The 21,089-nt window shown below is 36.7% G+C and overlaps 1 protein-coding gene across 2 annotated transcripts; it reads right to left on the bottom strand.

Annotated features, from left to right (window-relative positions):
• Positions 1 to 3,946: 3,946 nt before the first annotated feature.
• Positions 3,947 to 6,808, bottom strand: LOC131650735 (BOI-related E3 ubiquitin-protein ligase 1). 2 transcript variants are annotated; one of them, XM_058920436.1, is made up of 5 exons: positions 6,629 to 6,808; positions 6,474 to 6,523; positions 6,176 to 6,293; positions 4,719 to 5,077; positions 3,947 to 4,629 (listed from the first exon to the last, which is right to left on the bottom strand). In XM_058920436.1, the coding sequence occupies exons 3-5, from the start codon at positions 6,282 to 6,284 to the stop codon at positions 4,081 to 4,083; spliced, it is 1,017 nt and encodes a 338-aa protein (XP_058776419.1). In that variant the 5' UTR covers positions 6,285 to 6,293; positions 6,474 to 6,523; positions 6,629 to 6,808; the 3' UTR covers positions 3,947 to 4,080. The 2 variants fall into 2 exon arrangements, with proteins under 2 accessions (XP_058776419.1, XP_058776418.1); XM_058920435.1 differs by having other exon boundaries at positions 3,947 to 4,632; positions 6,629 to 6,805.
• Between the last annotated feature and the right edge of the window lie 14,281 nt (positions 6,809 to 21,089).

Raw genomic sequence — 21,089 nt, 5'->3', positions numbered from 1 at the left:
GAATTTAGATAGAAATTTGGCTAGAATTTGGGGTATTATATTGCCTTTAAGGAGGAAGTGTATTTCATATTCCTAAAACTCTATAGACAACAAAACCATTCTTCTTTTCAAGTTTGGATTTTTTAGCACTTTGGTGAATTCATTAGTTGGTTTTCACCATAATTTTATGGCATTAGAAGTAAGGCCTCAATTTTCTCGCGACCATCACTACTGTCAATGCCACCTTTTCTATTTTCGGGTAACTCAACTTCGCCCATTTAAAAACCTTACTCACAAAATAAACGGGATGTTCACCGCCTTCCACCTCTTGGACTAATATCTTGCTCATTGTGTTGTTAGTCAATGAAAGGTGTAGGAACAAGAGTGTCCCATCCCTTAGGTGAGATAGTATTCGACGTAATGCCAAGGAAAATTTTAATTGGAGGAAGGATTTAGAAGACTCCTCGGTCCATAAAATTTTTTCCTTCTTCTTCAAAGTGGTGAAGAAATGAATTTTTTGTCACGAGTGCATGGGTATACATATGCCTTGTCAGTTGTTAGACATGTTTGGGTATATATATGCCTTGTTAGTTGTTAGACATGTTTGGTTGTGGTCAGACTCCTCATGTTGATTATGATCTAGAATTTGTCTGGGTTGGCCTATCTTCCTCTTCTCATCGGCATTAACCCCAAAAACTTTCACACATAAGCACCAATTGAGAAATCAGTAGGGTTTATGCGCTTGTTGTACTTCCTGATAAAGTTCAATGTATCTTTAGGTCGTCAAAGTGATTCTTCTCGTCTTGAGTCCTCAAGGCCATGTTTTCTATATAGAATTCAAATTTCACACTATTTGGTTTGAAAACACCGCATCCATCAATCCTTGGTAAGTGTTCATGGGGTTCTTGAGACCAAATGGTATCACCTCACAATAGTATTTGTAGTTGTTTTTCATGAAAGTTGTTTTGGGAGGGTCTAAATGATTAATCTATTTTTTATTGTAACATGAGTAGATGCCCATGAAGTTTAACATCTTGTACCTTGAGGAACCTTCGATCAATCAATATATGATAAGAAAAAGGTAGAGATCTTTAGGGCACATCAGGTTAAGGTGGTTGGAGTCTACACATATTCTCCATTTTCTTGGTGATTTTTTTTATCATCACGATGTTATCCATTCAAGTAGGATACTTCATTTCGTCGATAAATCTTGTCTCCCTTAGCTTTTTTTTATACTTTTTGATCGAAAAATATCCTTCTTTATTCTCCCACCTTCCACTTCTTCTAAGTAATTGGTTAAGTGTAGATGTTTAGAGAATGGTGATGATTGTAACACCATGACACTAACACTTAATTTAAAAGAGAAAATTTCACATTTTAGGATGTTACTCAAACAACATGTATACTTTCTTCAATTAAAATCAATAACTCGCAGTAGAATTTAAATATTTAACATAAACTTCGAATATATCAACAATTGAAATACATAATAGAATTAACAAAATTCAAACATCAACTTAAAACAAATCAAACGCCTCATTCTCGATGTTACAGTTCAGAGCATTAATCAAACTAAAATAACGGTAAATAATAAAGAAAACGAAGAGAGCTCCAAAAGTACTCTTCCAATGTACAACAACACTTACTCCTCCTAGGAATATGAACGATATAGTACAGAGCAACACAAAAACAACAAGAAAGGGGTGAGAATACACCTTAATATATTAACGTTGTAAAATAATGCAATGGTAGATTAAAATCATGCAATCAACAACACACATTCATTCACACAATAACATAAAAGTATGATAAATTTCACGTAGCCATTATGTATGCAATGTTACTTATAACTCGACTCAATGCATGTGGTACCAATTGCAAATCAGAGGTTTGCTGCTGATTTCTTCCACTCAACAATTATTATGCATTCGAACCAAGTCACCACTTATGAACCCAAATTCCCCACTTCTAGACCCCAAACATGTATTGGTCCCCACTTCTAAACCCATAATATGCCTCTTTAACAATCCTGACAAATATGATGCATGACATTCAAATAATGCAACAACAATTATGGTTTCACTTCTAACCATAAACAATCTGCAATTAAGCATACACATTAATCCCCACTTCCGAACTACAAACCTCAACACAAGCAATCACAATTATATGCACATCATATAATTACTTCATAATAGCACACTTCATGACCAACATAATTGATTTAATTATTATTACACATTTATAATCATTTACTTTAATCAATTAAATCCACCAAAATACACCAAACAGCTATCAACCATTTACCGCACAACAAAACTGCATCGTAAAAATGATCGATCACGCAAAACCGACCCTTTGAAGGTTGTGATGACCGACAAGTCAATAGAGATGACACTGTGCAAAGGGATACTTGACATAGTTTTTTAAAGTGTCACATCCTATCATGACACCAGATGTTCCTAGGCGTCCACCTATGGCAGCTCATGAGAATCTCTTGGAGAATTAGCACGTCGAGGATGACCATGTCACTGATGTCTTGCCGACATGTCAGTGGATACACTTGATTGGGCCGGAGGAATTGGACCGAGGGATCATTCAGAGGGCGGTGCAGAGGCGGTTGCCATAGTTGAGAGGATGGTCAGGGAGGCGTCTAGTGCGGCGGGCTATAAGAGGCAGAGGAGCTCGCGGGGGGTTAGGTTTAGACATACTCAGTAGCAGTAGCCTGTGTTTTATGTTTTATATTTCGTGTTGTAATATTTATACATTTCACACTTTCAGAACAACCTATCTACTGTATTTTGGTATTTCAGAATATTTAATGTAATTGTTATTTTCAATTCATTTTTCTGTCTAAATCGTATCAGGTGTAGTTAGTTCGTTTCTCTGTTTTTATCAATGTAATGATGAAGTTATAAATAGAAATGACATACGCATACAAAAATTCGCATGTAGATGTCCAAAATCTTTGTTTTAGGTGACTTCAGATGTGCATATGCGAAAATATTTCTGATATTTTAGATTCAACGTTTAAATAATAAAACATTGGAAAAAAAGGTGATTTCGCGTGTATATATCCAAAACACCTTGAAAATGTAAAAAAAATATGTGTTCGAATATGCACATGCAAAGGATATTTTGAAGTCTTCAAAAGTGTGTTTTTATTATATGAGTGTCTTAAAAGATTCTCTTTTAAGTATTATTTGTGTTGGTTACAAGTTAGAGAATTAATGGGCCGAAGATGTTTACCTTTGCTAAGCTTGCCTACGGGTTTGAACACGTGTCTGCTACGTGACCTTCCCCTCCTTATTATAGTGCATAGTTTTTCAAACATGATACCTTTGTCGAACTTGATTAAATAAAAAAAATATGATTGTTCACCTTTCAAAACTTTTTGAAATATGATATTATTTCATGAATTTTTATGTTAGCTTTTGTCTTTAATATTTTTTTGGGACAACTTCTCTACCCATCACAAAAAGATGGGTAGTGTACCTTCAGCCAATCGCATAACACTATTTAACTTTTTCATATTTAATAATTTATTAAATAGTATATTTGTTTGTTGTTCCCAAAACATTTTACACTAGAGGTAACCTTACCCAACTTTTTGAATTGGGTAAATAAGAATTAACTTTTTTTTTTTTTTTTTTTTTTTTTTTTTACTTGAACTTGAGTGCTTATGCCATGTTCTTGTTCAAGTTTTGCTATATTGTAATGAATAATGGTAAAATAGTTGTTAGGTAACTGTAGCCAATTGCAATATCCTCATATTAATCCACATTTTGTTAACATCATACAAATAAAAGAGTGAAACATCACAACAAGAAATGAACAAGCAGAAACTGAATGTCTAGTAAGAAGAAGACATAAGCAATTGATAATAATAATACTATGAGAGGATTTAGTATACATAATCAACTATGTCCTATGGTTTCTAGAAAAGTCCCAAATGAAGTAAATCATATAGAAAAACAAGTTTGTAATTCATTTTCTTGGTGACAAACACTTTCACTTGAACACAGAGAACTTTGACAAATAAATCACACAGAAAAACAAGTTTGTATATTCCTTTTGTTGTTGCTTTCAAATACTTACCCTTTAAGACAGATAAACCTCGAAACTTGCGGTTTTTACCAATTGGCATACAGGACAAACATCGATAAATCCATCACAATATTTACACAAGCACAAGTGTCTACAAGGCATCATCAACATGCAAACCTCTTTTTCTTTGCATGCTCTGCAATAAAGATTCTCCGTTCCTTGGAAGCTTTTGCAAACAGATTTCATAGTCGCGCCTGTAATGTTCAAGAAGTTATTGGGATCTATATACGAGGAAGCGTCGTCAACTTCACTGTCTCCGAATCCTTCCTTTAGTTCTGGCTCAACTCCATGTGAAATTGCCTGTTGAAGATTGTTCCGCAACACGTTGACAACTGATTCGTTATACTTTGCTCTATAGTGCCAATTTTGCGCGTCAACAACGACTTGCTTTATTCTCTCTACAAGGTCCTTGTTTTTACGGTTCATGTTTTCGATTTCCACGTCTTTTTCTTTTAGCTTCATGCCAATACCTTTCTCGATTGAAGTAACAAGAGATGTCATGTGTTTTTGCTTCATATCTCGTACACCTTTCAACAATTGTTCCTTCTATGAAGAATTGAATACGAGTAAAATGTCAACAAACCAAAAAAAATGCACATTAACCGAATCAAAGATCCGTTTTGATATATTACCTGAAGTTTAATATAGTGGTCCAACTCTTCTTGCTGCCGATCAAGCTCGGTTCTGAAATTGTCACCGAGAGACAATATGATAGGTGTGGTAGTAATGCTGCCGCTAGCAGAAGTAACGGTTGAGTTACGCTCATCATCATCGTACGAAAGCCTCAATCCTGTAGACACATGATTAGGGTTTGGAATACTTGCTGATCGATCAGGTTCGTCTTGACGGGCATTGTAATTTAAGGAAATTTGAAGCCTTTGCTGATTTGAAATATCTTCCAAATCCCTGCTTCGTTTATTATTAGGCGGAATCATGGAACCGATATGCTCGTTTCCAAAGTTAACCAGATCAACATTACATCCATCTTGTACTGCAAGACACATTGCACATTCATAATTCAAAGATGAGGTGAAAGATGAGGTGAAACTACTGATAAAACACATTAACTATTAAAGGAAGATAGATTTTAAGGAGCTGCATAAAATGATAATGTGACCAAAAATGTATTGACATCTAATTGGATGATTGAAAATATACATTTTTTTGTATATATATAAAAATATAGAAAATAACAATATCAAACTAGTAATAGAAAACTTGAAAATTATAGAGATTAAACTTATGAGTCATGACAAAAATTGATTGAAAGGAGACAAAAAAACTCAGCTTACTGATAATCAATTTGGTTTTATGCCTAAGAGATCGACCATGGAAGCTATCTATTTACTTCGACGAGTGATGGAGCGGTATCGGATAGATCAACAATATCTGCACTTAGTTTTCATTGACTTGGAGAATGTATATGATAGAATGCCTAAAGAGACGTTATGGAAATCCCTAGAGAAGAAAGGGGTTAGGACTATTTATATTCGAGCTATTCAGAATATGTATTAGGGGGTCTCGATTAGTGTGAGGATACGGAGTGGAGAGATAGACGATTTTATTAAAAGGAAAAGTGTATTTATCTTAGTGGTGAAAGAGGGAGATCATATCATACAAAAATGTTACGTGGTTTAAATATCTTAGGTTCATACTACAAAACGATGGAGAAAAAGAAGATGTAAATTATCAAATTCAAGTTGGGTGGTAGAAATGGAGGAGAGTCTCTAGTGGTTTTGGTGACACAAATGTATTGACTTGGCCAAGAATACAAACTCAGGTTACGAAAACATGCCATAAGATTATACTCTTTCCATTTATTTTCTTAAAACAGAATTGTATTACAGCAAGTAACATAGCATATTCTTTAAAGGTATGTAAGATAGGCTAACGCACAAGTTCCAAAATTTGTCACTGTTAAATCATGGTTAAATAAAGCATCTATTTATTTTGTATTTTGTAATGGTTAAACTGCGTCGAAGTCTTTGTCTCCAATCACAGACTATGTTCAACAAAACAAAATGAACAACTACAATCCATGAAAAGCTTAATTATCAGATGACAAAAGGAGAAGAAAAAAAAAACTCACAATTTCCAAACAACTGCAACTGATTTGCTGCATTATTTTGATACTGGATTTGAGTCTCATCTATGAAACCAGGAAGAACACGGTTTACATTGTTGTTTCCCCCAAACATTATCTTATCCTAGAATAAATGCAATTGTCTGAATCAATTTATACACCTTAAAAATTATGTTGTAGAAACTGCCAATAACTATCAAGAAATATCAAATACTGCATCATCCATGATAAAATCAGAACAACAATTAAAACTAAATAATATAATATAATAATATAATAACACAAACATAACAGAAAAAGTTACCTTGATTGTACGTCTCAACTTAACAGGAAGAGAAAATTGAAAAATGAAAACTGCAATTAAATCAAATCAAATCAAATATAAAATATAAACCATGAAAATCAAATATAAAGGATGGAAAACAATTATATAAAAAATCATCAAATATAAATAAATACCTTAAAATTGAAATGGTAGATGATGAAGAAAAAGGTGGGAGAGATCTGGAAGAAAAGAAAGGAAGGTTGAAGAAGAGTGGATGGATGGATGAATATAGAAAAGAATAGAGGCAAGATAACAACGGAGTGGGTGTTGCATAAGAAATGGAGATACAATTATTAATTAAATTATATTCATTGAAATTTGAAACCATTACTTATGTGACCATATATTATAATTTATATATAGAATTAATCTATATGCATTAAAATTGAATCCAGTCATGTTCATATGTTAAATAGTATTTGATTTTTATTTTAATTATATTTAAAATAATATGTGGGTGGTGGTGATGTATTGAAACTTGAAAGTGTAAATTTTTTTATATTAATAATTTATGAAAATTTAGTTCATATTATAATTGACATAAATATGAGTTTAATGGTAGTATAAAATCAATGTCAACGGTAAAGAAATATTACACACCTTCTATCTAATTTAATATTTACGGTTTGATTTAACAAAATACATGATTGTCATTTGTTTATAATAATTTATAATCAAAATATTTGTTATAGTTTATTTGTTTAGTTGGGTGATTGGATATTCCATTGCGGACACAGCAGTTTTTCCGGAATTTCTCTGTTGGCGTTGCATTTGTCATCATGCATGACATAATATGTGTTAATTTACATTGAGTTAATTTTGTTGTATTTGTTTTGGACATAAATTATTGATAATCTTAAAAGACATATTCTATTGATTGTTAATTATTTTATGTCATTAAATATATTATATTTGACAAAACAAATGTTCGTTGTATTTGGTATATTAACATATAAAATTGGAAGAAAGTGATTATTGTTTTAATGTTTTTATGGTGTTATGTTGTTTAATATTGTTGCGAGTATTTTTGGGTGAGTGAGATAATTCAATTTTTATGTGATTTATATTGTTGCGAGTATTTTTGGGTGAGTGAGATTCAAGCTAGTTGAATGTAAGTTGTTGATATAGAATTTGTTATAATGTATTAATACAAATAAATAAGTTGATAATACTTATAAGTTAGTAACAATTTCAAATTTATATTTATATTATTTAATTTTATATGTTCAACAATCATGTTTATCATGTTTGTGACGTATTTATGGGTGTGTTGTGTCGTCCACGAGGTCTAATAATCAGGTGGAAGAAGTCAAGTGTTCAGAAAGTATACTCCATTTCTCTTTGGAGTAGACGATTTCGTGTTCAAGAGCTCTGCTGGTTGTCCATAACTATTTGGGATTCACGACTCACTCTACACTTTCAGTTGTCAACACTTTTCATTCTCTTATTGACTTGAGGATTGGAGTGCTAACCTCGCAGGTCAACTCCTCCTCCGCCCCATTGGAAGTTCAAGACACCGCAACAAGCTCTGCCTCTTTTTTTACTAATCAACTCTGGTACCACTAGAGAACAATGAGGTCGATCGTCAATAAAAATCAAAATCTAATTCCTGCTCATTTAAAAGTCTAGATCTCCTTTGTTAGAATTTCAGATCTCTTCCATGCGATGGACATATCTCTGTTCCTGATCACTTTCCTCGAATTCCAACTTCCCTTCCTTCAGATCCATCGACTATGGTGGCATCCAAATTCACTCGCTCTACTGTCCAACGGAAAGTTGTTGCTGCCGCTACTAAATTTGCCAAAGATCCCCCACCTTTTCCTCTAAGACTACACATTCCAGTTCACGTAACATCTTCGTGTGTTCCTTCTCAGCAAGACCTCGTTCAACCGAAAGTGGATTAAGGAGTATTCTTGTAACACCCCAAATATTATAATTATTATTTAATTATTTTGTTGTGAATTATTTGATGAAATAAATGGTTTGATGATGCAATGTGTGGCGTAGTGTCGGGTGAGTGTTGCGTTGAGAATTATTATAATTTAAATAATTGTTGGGAATTAGGAATAGTTGTTAGAATTATTTTGATTATTTAAATTGGATTATTATGAGTGAGAATAATGAGAATTAGTGAGGGTAAAAAAGGAATATCATAATAGAGGTCTAAGGGCTAATTGAGTAAAAAGGGAAAAAAGAGAAAGAGAATCGTATCATTTGGAACATATGCCCAGAGAGAATTGGAAACAAAGAAGCGAGGAAGTGAGAAGAGGCTAGGGCTTGAATGTTTGATCGCTAAAGTTTAGGAACTATCAATCTAAGGTAAGGGTGAGGTTCCAACTTTCTAAGGGATTGTATAATGTTAAGTACGTGGAGATTTGATTTCCATGGTTGTATGACCTTGTTCATGAAATTGCTTTGTGAATGTATTAACCTAAATGATGAATTATTTACAAACTTGTGGTTGAATTGATGCATTTGTGTATGTATAGTGTGTAGAAATATCGTATGATATGTGTATGTAATTGTTGGAATTTTGAAATATGATTTTTGGTTGTAATTTAGACTTTGGGGTTGAAGGGGAAAGAGTTTAATATTCAAAAAATGCATATTTTTAGGACTGACAGTGATGTAATCGGTTACATGTGTGAAAAGGGGATAATGCATTTCTGGGGGCAAGTAACCAGTTACATGTTTTATGTAACTGAAAATTCTAGCATCACACGATCGATGTCGTGTAGGATGTTATGACATCCACTTCAGATAAAATTTATACAGAAAGTAAAAAAAAACACTAAATAACACAACTGATTATTTACCCAGTTCGGTGTACAACAACACCTACTCTGGAGACTACCAAGCCAATGAGGAAATCCACTATAAGCAATATTAATTTAGAGCTAAACTCCCCCGTTTACAACTCTTCACTTAAGACTTACCCAATGCAATTTCAATCTAGTGATAGACCTGAGTTTCTACTCCCCCTCAATCACAGCAGTGATAACAAACAGACAATTATAAAATCAGGTTGAAGACACACTTCAAACAAATCTTGATCTTGCTTCAAAGCTTCAATCAAGAGACATAACACTCATACTTAAAAGCTTAGAGTGACAAAACAAAAGTACAAAACAAAAACACTAGACCAATGCAATTATCTAGGTGACAATTGCTTGGCTCACAAGAGAATCCTAAAACACAAACACACAGTGGAAACACAGACTCAAGCTTCGTTCTTCAATCTCTGATTCTCTGAGTCTTTAAATTAGGATTAGATGCCCTTTTAAATAAGTTAGCGTATGGGCCTTGGGCTTGAGAAACACAAATTAGGTTTAATTCACTTAAACCAATCTCCACAATTCAGAGTGCTAAATAATAGGGCAGCAGGAATCACTTCGAAATTAGCACTCAAATAATATGTTTCTTAAAATACCTCATGAAATAACTAAGGAAACAAACAAGCAGACAGAAATAGAAACAGTAATCAAACTGAACGTAGCGCAATGTCACGACATCCAGCTTGACATCCATCGTGAAAATAGTATTAGCAACCTAACACATTCTGCATAGCACATCATAATAACGTCAAGACATCCATACAAACAAACATTGTTTTACCATAAAGTGCAGCCAATCAAGAACATCTATAAACTCCCCCTTTGGCAAATTTTTGGCTAAAACAATTTGGTCACCATCAGAGAAACACAGCAGTAGAAAGTAACTAGCATCTGACCAGAGAAGCGGAATGGATAATACTAACACACATACAAAAATAGAAGAAGGAACAAGACCACATACTAAGTCTGCACACTCATCTCAGAATTCTACACGGTAGCTACACTACTCAAGCATATATGTCAGAACTTGTTGAAAGAGTATTGTGGTGTACTTTTCGCTATTATCGTATCCACAGGGATTATTGCGATATCACCGCCGTTCTATAGCCTATTTTGTCTTGAGTTAATGTTACTTTAAATTTGGGTTTGCGAAAGATCATTCAATTCTTTTAGTAGCAAAGAGTAAATTAATGAAAGTTCTAAGTTAAAGAAAATGTATCAAGATTCGATTTCATCGACCTAAATTTGTATGTCTCCTTATAAATAGATGCTTATGAACTTGCTAACGATCAATATAATTACGTGTCGACACCTATATCGTCCGTGTCCGCAACGATATAGTTAGATTTACCGTATTGTTTAACCGACGATTTCTCCACCGTTTAAACAATACAAATAACGTTTTAAGAACCGATACTTAGTAAACATCAAACTCTAAATCCATGTCTGCAACTTATAGTTTGAAAGATGATTAGTTGGGTCTAGATACAAACATTGATGTCTCAAACACTTATACCAGAGAAAAAGCTTTAATAAACAAACTAAACCATCTATATTGATCATCACTTGTTCATACACATATATTCACAAGAAAAACATACAAAAGGCTAGGAAGATTACATCTTATCTTGATACAAAAGTGATTTAGCTATCCATGAGAATGGTAGCTTGCACAAGAAGTAAAGGATGAAGATCAACAAGCATCAAAGGCGATTAATCGACGATCAAAGCTTCCAATCTTCGATTCTTTGTTTGCTACAGTGCACAAGTGTTCTTTAGCTCTCAAGATCAACCAACCAACACAAAATATCTGAAAACCCCTTTATATAGCATTTCTGAATTCTGTCCAGGGCGCGTCGCGCCCTCCAGCGCGCTTCGCGCCAATACACTTAAAATTATAAACCGCCCATGCGCGCGACGCGCGCAACTCTCTGCCTGGAAGCTCCAAAATATCTCGCCCAGGGCGCGACGCGCCCACATCTCCGCGCGACGCGCGCATACTTCTGCCAGGCACTCTCTTGCAAAGCTCAAAACAAGCTCCAAACTTCCCCAAAATTGGCTAAAACCTACAAAAATCATAACTAAAACACATATTAACATAAAATGAAAGCTTAATATTATAAACTATAAATAATTATCTAAAACTTCAGGGAATTGTACGAATATCCGATAAAAACGGTCGAAAGGTGCCATTAATTAAACTAAATATAAACACAATTTGGCACCTAACAACTCTCCCCAACTTAAACTCTTGTTTGTCCTCAAACAAAACAATGATAAATTACCGGGAACACAAAATATCACAAATGAAACAACAAGGCAGAAACAAGAACAATTTAATGGTTCAAATTCCAAAAGTACACAAAGATCAATCCTTACCAGTTTTCATCAAAGTACCATGATTATAATGCTAATCCTATATACAAATTCTATGTCAGAAATTCCACAAAGCAAAAGAAGTTCAAGAATGAATCACACCTACGTATTTCTCTACTGAGAGAACAAAAATGGAGGATCCTAACACTCACCAGACAATGACGCAAACATACCGAATTAATTATAAACTCATCTAAGCATAAGATATATAAAAAGTATATAAGCATGAATCACTAAGGACTTTCGGGTTGTAGCTTGGCTTGGTTAACAAGGAAGTGTCATTTCTCAAGGCCATTGAAACAAAAGGGGTCAATTCCTAAGAGAGCATTCAAATCATGATTATATCCACACATCCTTATCAATCGATCACACAATTTTATTGCTCAAGAGTTCATCTTTTTATTTTAATAGAACTAGCTGTATACAAAGCTCTTCTCTTTTCCTTTTTCTTTTTCTCTTCTTTTTTTTTTTTTTTTTTTCTTTTTCTTTTTCTCTCTTGAGCAATTATTTATTTTCTTCTACACACCAATACAACCAAGATCAAAATTTTATTCTCCCCAACTTGAATATTACCACCACATAATCACGAATGCTCCCTATTCTAAGGCGAAAAGGAATCAATCCTAACCACATTTCATGGTACTTTTCAAGGTTCGAAGAAAGTCATCAAGATTCAAATCAAAAATCGGCAATTATAAGGCATGACATGATACCGATTGAATCTTGGCAAAATGGCTCAAAGTGGTTAGCAAATACTCACACACTCACCGGGTAGGTTATATTTGGAAGAGAAGTTATACTCGTAGTGCAGAACAAAACGCCTTGATCACTTTCACGCTTAACGCAATTTAATAACAATGCAAGATTAATCATAATAAAAACGAGTCAAAACGCACATTGCTGGTATCCAGCACAATTTATATATATACACAGTGGAAAGTCTCCTCACAACTACAGCTAGGCTAAAGTGATTCACAATTGAACTAATTTTATCCACAGAAATTAATGACAACTAATTTGTACAATTAAAAGCATCAGAATCAAAGGTACTTGATAAATAAAACGATAAAGGATGTACCTTGCGCGTACAGTTTTCAACTTATATCATCACCACTCAAATTGTGTTGCATCATCCAAATTCATGGAGGCAATAAAAATTTGTGTTCCAGCTGATTAATCATCAGGACAACTTGTCAAACCATTATTTCTAAAATATAAACACTAAACTAAAATAAACTACTTAAAAATAAATAAATGCAAAAATAAAATAAACTGAACTTATATAAAAATAAAAACCACACCAAACGGTGTTAATTATCCAAAGGCGTAAACTTAGCCTTTCATAGCACCTCATCCACCAGGATGGAACAAAATTAAAAACAAAGACAACTAAAAACTGTTCTAACATAAAACTAAAAACAATAAAACATAAAGCAATAATAAAAAAAAAACAAAGTCTACTCCTCATCGGAAGTCTCCGGATCATCCTGCTCCATCCCCTCCTCAGGATCTGGCCTGCCCTCAGGCCATGCAGCATAGGCCGATAAATCATCCCTGGAACCAACAGGCTGCTGCAGAGAAAGCTGCCGGATAGAATCCTGCAAAAACATAAACGCTCTCTGATGACCATACTGTGGACCAGCAGGCGGTGCAGCAGCAACCGGAACAGCCTGAGAAGCATCGGGAAGGTCAGATGCACCAGCAGCAACACCAAAAGGACGACCTCCAGGCAAACAGTACCTGTTAGCAAAAATATCATCTATAATACCATCCATGGGGATCATCCCACCAGTTGGGAACCGGACACCAGCCTTCCTGCATAAACCCATTATTAAACCAGGAAAAATCAACCTACATTTCACCCCATCTCCATGAAGAGTCCCATTCAGGGCGACTCTTTTCAGCTCATTCGCCACAATCCTGGACACATCAATGTTATCACTATTCAGAATACCCTGAACCAAACCTGCCGTATCAATGGTGAGGGAAGAAGTGTGACTCCGTGGCCTAATGTTGTAAAGGACCACCGAAGCCACCAACTGAGCCTCCTCCGTCAACTGACTACGAGTAAAAGTCTTTGGCAGCCCAGCTTTAGTCAGAGTATAGGTGAAACCAGTCCTGCAAATCCTGTCCCTAATGCTGTCTGCATCCCAATTTCCTCTATTCAACCTGGGATGGTACTGACACTCTTCTACCAAAGCAAGAGGGTTATCCAGAAAATCAAAAATAGCCTCTTTGCTAAAATCAATGGCCTTACCTCTCACCCATGTTTTAAACGGGTAAGCTTCAGTACCTGTCCAACTGCTCGGAGGCAAGGCATTTGCATAAAACTCTCTAACAATCTCCACCTGATAGAATTGTGGTGGAGTGAACAACTTGTCCCAGCATGTTTCAGACAAAGCAGTCCACGCCCTCTGGAAGAGGCCGTGGTCAATAGGAACCACCGTGCGTTCACTCCACACAACGCGGCTTTCAAGCTCATGGTACCTCGCCTCTTGCTCCGGACCTAGAAACCTCGTCCGATCAAACCTGCCAGCTTGTGAGGAAGATCCCTCACCAGAACCAGTCTTCTTTCTCTTTAAAAAGGGTGCCATTCCTGCACAAATTTAAAATCAAACAAAACACATACAAATTGAAACAAAGTTAACATAACCTCAATTATAATAGCCTACATCAATCCACATTCATCATCAATCACAAAACAGACCCTATACAACTTCACAGAATGCATAAAAAAAAATTCAAAATTTAACCCAGGGCGCGACGCGCGCTGAACAGGGCGCGACGCGCGCTCTGCGAAACCCAGAAAAATTCTTCAGAAATCTGCAAAACAGAAGAGGAGAACAAGCTTCTCCTCCCTTCTAAGGGTCCCAGCAAGCAAAATACGCATCAATAACATGTTTTCTACCCTAGTTTTTCACAATTTATCAAAAAAAATCCTAAATCTAAAAACCTAAACTTCTAAAACTAAATTAATGGAAAGAGAAGAGAAGAAAGCAAACCTTTGATGATTGATGACAGTGGAGTAGCGAAAATAAAGAGGCAAATGCAAGAATCTAAGAGTAAGTGTGTGTTTGTTCTTTTTCTTTTCTTGGAACTAGGAGGAGAAAGGGCAAGAGTGGAGGCAAAACCTCCAAAAACCCTAAATCTCAATTCTGAAAACGAACCGGGTCGGGCCCAGCATGGGTGGGCCCAAACAAAATTATTATTTTTTTTTTTTCAAAAATACGCACAGCGCGCTACGCGCGCAGACTCGGCGCGACGCGCCCTCATCTCTGCCTGGAAGGGGTCCTTGAGTACACATAGCGCGCGACGCGCGCATATGGGTGCGACGCGCGCTACACCAGAAACAGCAGAAAAACTGCATTGTTTCAGCACGCCCAAAAATACCGGTAGATCGTTTCTGGCTCGACGACAACTCAAAAATCCCACCTGCAAAAATAACACAAATACAAGTGAATATATACAACTTGGGGTGCCTCCCAAGAGCGCTTTGTTTAACGTCGGTCAGCTCGACGGTCAAAGGCAATCAAGGATCGCCAAACGATAAAACGCAAGTTTCACGATTAAAATCGCTTCCTCGATACACCTTCAACCTCTGACCATTTACTACCCACTCTTGGTTTGATTTTTGGTCCTCTATCACAATAGCCCCTTGGCTTCTCACTTCTTTGACCAAAAACGGTCCGGACCATTTAGACTTCAACTTTCCCGGAAAAAGTCTTAACCGGGAATTGAAGAGTAAAACTAATTGCCCTACCTTAAAGTCCTTCATTCTAACCTTACTATCATGATAGAATTTGGTCTTCTCCTTGTAAATAGAATTGGACTTATAGGCATGCAATCTCATCTCTTCCAACTCATTAAGTTGGATTTTTCTTCTCTCTCCACACAACTTGTGGTCAAAATTCAAAAGCTTCAAGGCCCAATATGCCTTATGCTCTAGTTCTACGGGAAGGTGGCAACTTTTTCCATACACCATTTGGAATGGTGTAAGACCGATCGGTGCTTTGAAAGCGGTCCGATACGCCCACAAGGTTTCATCTAACTTCATTGACCAATCCTTCCTAGAACTAGACACAGTTTTCTCAAGAATTCTCTTAATCTCTCGATTGGTCCTCTCAACTTGCCCATTTGTTTGTGGATGATATGGAGTAGCTACCTTGTGCTTGACTCCATATTGCTCCAACACTTTTTCAAGCGGAGCATTACAAAAATGAGATCCACCATCACTAATTATCACTCTTGGCGAGCCAAACCGCGAAAATATATTTTTCTTCAAAAACTTTATCACGGTCTTACCATCTGCTTTGGGTGAAGCAATCGCTTCCACCCACTTAGACACATAATCAACAGCTACCAAGATGTATTCATTTGACATTGAGGAAGGGAATGGTCCAACAAAATCAATGCCCCAACAATCAAATACCTCAACTTCTACAATACTTTGGAGGGGCATTTCCTCTCTTTTCCCTATCCCACCAGTTCTTTGACAACTGTCGCATGAGGCAACATGGTGGTAAGCATCTTTGAACAAAGTAGGCCACCAAAATCCCGATTGAAGGACTTTTGTGGCCGTACGCAAACCATTAAAATGACCACCATAAGGCGAATTGTGGCAATGCCACAAAATGTTTTTTGCCTCCTCATCCGCGACACATCTTCTCAAAAGATTGTCACTACTCAACTTAAACAAGTGAGGATCGTCCCAAACATAAAAATTAGCATCGTTTAAAAACTTTTTTCTTTGATTCCAAGTTAGATCCTCCGGTATCCAGCCAGATGCTTTGTGATTAGCCATATCTGCGAACCAGGGTCTAACTTCTTGTACCATGTACAGTTTTTCATCGGGGAATTCTTCCCTCACCTCTTTTTCATTGTTTGTCACCTCGGTATTCACTAACCGAGACAAATGATCCGCAATCAAATTTTCTGTACCTTTCTTATCTTTCACTTCAAGATCAAATTCTTGAAGCAAAAGAATCCACCGAATAAGCCTCTGTTTTGAATCAGGCTTGGTGAGAAGATATTTGATTGCGGCATGATCAGTATAACACACAACTTTAGAACCAATGAGGTAAGAGCGAAACTTTTCCAATGCAAATACAATTGCGAGCAATTCTTTTTCGGTAGTGGCATAGTTAACCTGTGCCTCATTTAAAACTTTGCTCGCATAATGTATAGCATGGAATTGTTTGTTCTTCCTTTGGCCTAAGACCGCACCAACCGCATAGTCACTCGCATCGCACATGAGTTCAAACTCAAGCGACCAATTAGGAGCGACAATTATGGGTGTGGTGGTCAAATTTGCTTTAAGTTCTAGGAAAGCTTTTAGACATGATTCATCAAAATTAAATTCCATACCTTTGTTGAGCAAATTACTCAAAGGCTTTGCGACCTTGGAGAAATCCTTGATGAATCTTCTATAGAACCCAGCATGTCCCAAGTAGCTCCTTATGCCTTTCACATTCACCGGAGGGGGAAGCTTTTCAATAACTTCAATTTTTGCCGGATCGACCTCAAGACCCTTTGAAGAAACCTTGTGGCCCAGAACAATCCCATCCGTCACCATGAAAGTGCATTTCTCCCAGTTGAGAACCAAATTTGTTTCAATGCATCTCTTCATTACCACATCAAGGTTTTTTAAGCACAAGTCAAATGACGACCCGTACACAGAAAAATCATCCATGAACACCTCGATGCTTTTCTCAATCAAATCAGAGAAGATAGCTTGCATGCACCTTTGAAATGTTGCAGGAGCATTACATAGTCCAAATGGCATTCTTCGGTAAGCGAAAACGCCAAAAGGACATGTAAAAGCAGTTTTCTCGTGGTCCGCCGGATTCACTGATATTTGATTGTATCCCGAATAACCATCCAAGAAACAATAGAAATTTCTTCCGGCTAACCTCTCTAACATTTGATCCATAAAAGGCAATGGAAAGTGATCTTTTCTTGTTGCTTGGTTCAACCTCCTATAGTCAATACACATACGCCACCCGGTCACCGCTCTCGAAGGAATCAACTCGTTCTTCTCATTTCTCACAACTGTCAATCCACCCTTCTTAGGAACCACATGCACCGGGCTCACCCATTCGCTATCGGAGATGGGATAAATCATCCCCGCCTCTAATAACTTCACAACCTCTTTTCTAACAACTTCTTTCATGGTTGGATTCAATCGCCTTTGAGGTTGTGCCACGGGCCGAAAATCGTCTTCTAACATAATCTTATGCATACAATAGGCCGGACTAATACCCTTCAAGTCGGATAAAACCCATCCTATTGCTTCTTGATTCTTTGTCAACACTTCCTTCAATCGATGCTCTTCCTTGTTAGACAAACCACTATTAATGATAACCGGCTTAGTAGAATTGTCACCGAGAAACACGTATTTCAAGTGAGATGGTAACACATTCAACTCCAACTTTTGCTCTTCAACTTTAGGTTCATCCTTCAACTCTTCAATTTGAGTTTCAAATGGATTCATCTCCTCACAAGCCTCTAAATTTCTCAAGCAATCTTCAATTTCCTTCTCTTGATCTTTGGTGAGAACTTCGAGAGCTTCCATTAAAGTCTTCTCAAGAGGATTCGACAAGTGCATTTGATTCTCCACTTTCATAATAGCCCTTTCGGTAGCATCGATTCTAAAACAATCATCCTCATCATTAGGATGCTTGATGGCTTCAAAGAGATCAAGACATAATTCTTCATCTTGGTACCTTAATTTCATTAAGCCATCATCAATATCGATCATCATTCGGGCCGTCTTCATAAAAGGCCTTCCTAAGATCAATGGAATCTCAGGATCTTCTTCCATGTCTATGACGATAAAATCAACAGGATACCAAAATTTGTCAACCTTGACAAGCAAGTCTTCCGCAACTCCATGAGGATGAGCTGTGGATTTATCTGCTAATGATAACGTCATTCTTGTCGGCTTCAAATCATTGATTCCTAATCTTCTCACCATAGACAATGGGATCAAATTAATGCTAGAACCGGTATCTACCAAACCTTTGCCTATGTGAACATTTCCAATAGACACCGGTAAGGTTACCCGCCCAGGATCATTTGATTTTATCGGAGTAGTGCGTTGAATTAACGCATTACAACAAGAGCTCACCGTTACTACCTCCGGATCCAAGAATCTTCTCTTCTTAGTGATGATGTCTTTGATGAATTTTGCATACATCGGCATTTGCTCTAATGCTTCGGAAAAAGGAACATTGATTTGCAACTTGCTAAAAATGTCCAAGAACCGAGCATAGTGCTTTGCATCTTCTTTCTTTGACGGACCGGGAGGGTAAGGTAATTTCTTCACTTGTATAGAATCATCCACCTTCTTCTTTCCCTTTTCACTCACACTCAATTTTTTTTCTCTCTTTTTCTACAACTCTCTCAAGAGTTTCTTTTTCCACTAATTCTTTCTCTTTCTCATTTTCAACTAAATCACCCTCAACATTTTTTTCTACTTCAATCACCCTATCTTTTTCACTCTCAACAATTTCCTCCTCAACTATTTCTCCTACACCCATATCAATATTTCTACCGCTACGAGTTAGAATTGACTTACAATGCTCACGAGGATTTTCTTGTGTAGTAGCCGGAAAAGGACCTTTGTTTTGATCGGCAAGTTGCTTTGACAATTGCCCGACTTGAGTTTCAAGGTTCTTAATTGCGGCATCCGTACTCTTTTGGCTTGCAATTTGCAATTGCATGAATTGGCTAAGAGTGTCCTCGATAGAAAGCTTTGTTTGTTGAGGTTGTTGATTGTAACCGCCTTGATAAGGATTTTGACGATTCGATGGGCCCGCTTCCGGCCTCCATCCTTGTTGATAACCTTGATTACCTCTTTGTTGGTAACCTTGGTTATTGTTGTAAGGTTGTTGTTGTTGTCTTCCACCATATCCTTGATTAGGATTAGACACATAATTCACCTCTTCACCCGGTGGAGGACAAAAACCAGTTTGATGGTCACCCCTACACAATTCACAACACATCACATGTTGATTTTTAGAAGGGCTCCCATTTATCTCTTTGATTTGTTGAGGGAGTTTTGACATTTGTTGAGTGAGCAATTCTACTTGTTGTGTCAATAACTTGTTTTGAGCAAGTATTGCATCACTAGTATTCAATTCAAGAACTCCCGGTTTTCTTTGCAATGCACTACGGTTGTGTTGCCCTTGATGATCATTCAAAGCCATTCTATCAATGATAGCAATCGCTTCTGCAGCAGTTTTTGACATCAACGAACCACCCGCGGTAGCATCTAAAAGAGTTTTTGGTTGAGGTTGGAGTCCATTTCTAAAGATATGGATTTGAGACAACTCATCAAACCCATGACCTTTGCACTTTCTAACCATGGACTTGAACCTCTCCCATGCTTCATTGAGAGATTCATTCGAACCTTGAGAGAACACCGCAATAGAAGTTTTCGCTTCCATGAACCTATTGTGAGGAAAGAACCGATCCAAGAACTTCTCTTCTAACTCGTTCCAATTTGTCATGACATTATTAGGTTGATCAAGGTACCATTCCTTAGCTTTTCCAATTAAGGAATGAGGAAAAAGTCTCCTGAACACCTGTTCTTCTTGGTCTTCCGGAGCACCTATTGTTCCGGCAATCTCGTAGAACTTTGTTAGATGAGTAAATGGATCCTCGTGATCTGCCCCTGTGAACGGATTTTGGTATAATAATTGAAGTAACCCCGTCTTCATTTCGGAGTTTCTTCCATTGGCCTGATCACGAGCAAATTGTGCATTGAGACGAGGGCTGTTAACACATGGCCCTCGAGGTGGTGGATCCGCAGCCATTTCTTCCTCAACCAAGTTTTCAACAGGAGTTGAAGAAGAAGATGCCTCTAGTTGTTGTCTTCTTTCCCTAGCTAGTTGTCTCCTCCTACGAGTTTTGCTATTCTCTCTACGAGCAGTCCTCTCAATCTCAGGATCAAAAAGGAGTTGATCTGCAGGTACACGTCCTCGCATAAACTGTAATCTGAAAAACTAACCAAGCAAATTAACAAACACAAGGAAAATAAATTTAGAAACAAGATATTAATTATAAGACTCAATACAAAACAAACTATTGCAATGCTTGCAATATCTAAACAACAATCCCCGGCAACGGCGCCATTTTGTTGAAAGAGTATTGTGGTGTACTTTTCGCTATTATCGTATCCACAGGGATTATTGCGATATCACCGTCGTTCTATAGCCTATTTTGTCTTGAGTTAATGTTACTTTAAATTTGGGTTTGCGAAAGATCATTCAATTCTTTTAGTAGCAAAGAGTAAATTAATGAAAGTTCTAAGTTAAAGAAAATGTATCAAGATTCGATTTCATCGACCTAAATTTGTATGTCTCCTTATAAATAGATGCTTATG

Source organism: Vicia villosa, linkage group LG2, assembly GCF_029867415.1.
Source record: "Vicia villosa cultivar HV-30 ecotype Madison, WI linkage group LG2, Vvil1.0, whole genome shotgun sequence".
NCBI classification, from domain to species: Eukaryota; Viridiplantae; Streptophyta; class Magnoliopsida; order Fabales; family Fabaceae; genus Vicia; species Vicia villosa.
Note: the sequence above shows the minus strand (reverse complement) of the source record. Positions and strands in the feature narration are given on the sequence as shown.

Coding starts and splice junctions, on each gene's coding strand:
- LOC131650735 (XM_058920435.1), bottom strand. CDS start 6,284: ATGTTTGGGGGAAACAACAATGTAAACCGTGTTCTTCCTGGTTTCATA. Junction 5,078..6,175: donor GTTGCAGTTGTTTGGAAATT/GTGAGTTTTTTT, acceptor TGTGTCTTGCAG/TACAAGATGGATGTAATGTT. Junction 4,633..4,718: donor ACCACTATATTAAACTTCAG/GTAATATATCAA, acceptor AATTCTTCATAG/AAGGAACAATTGTTGAAAGG.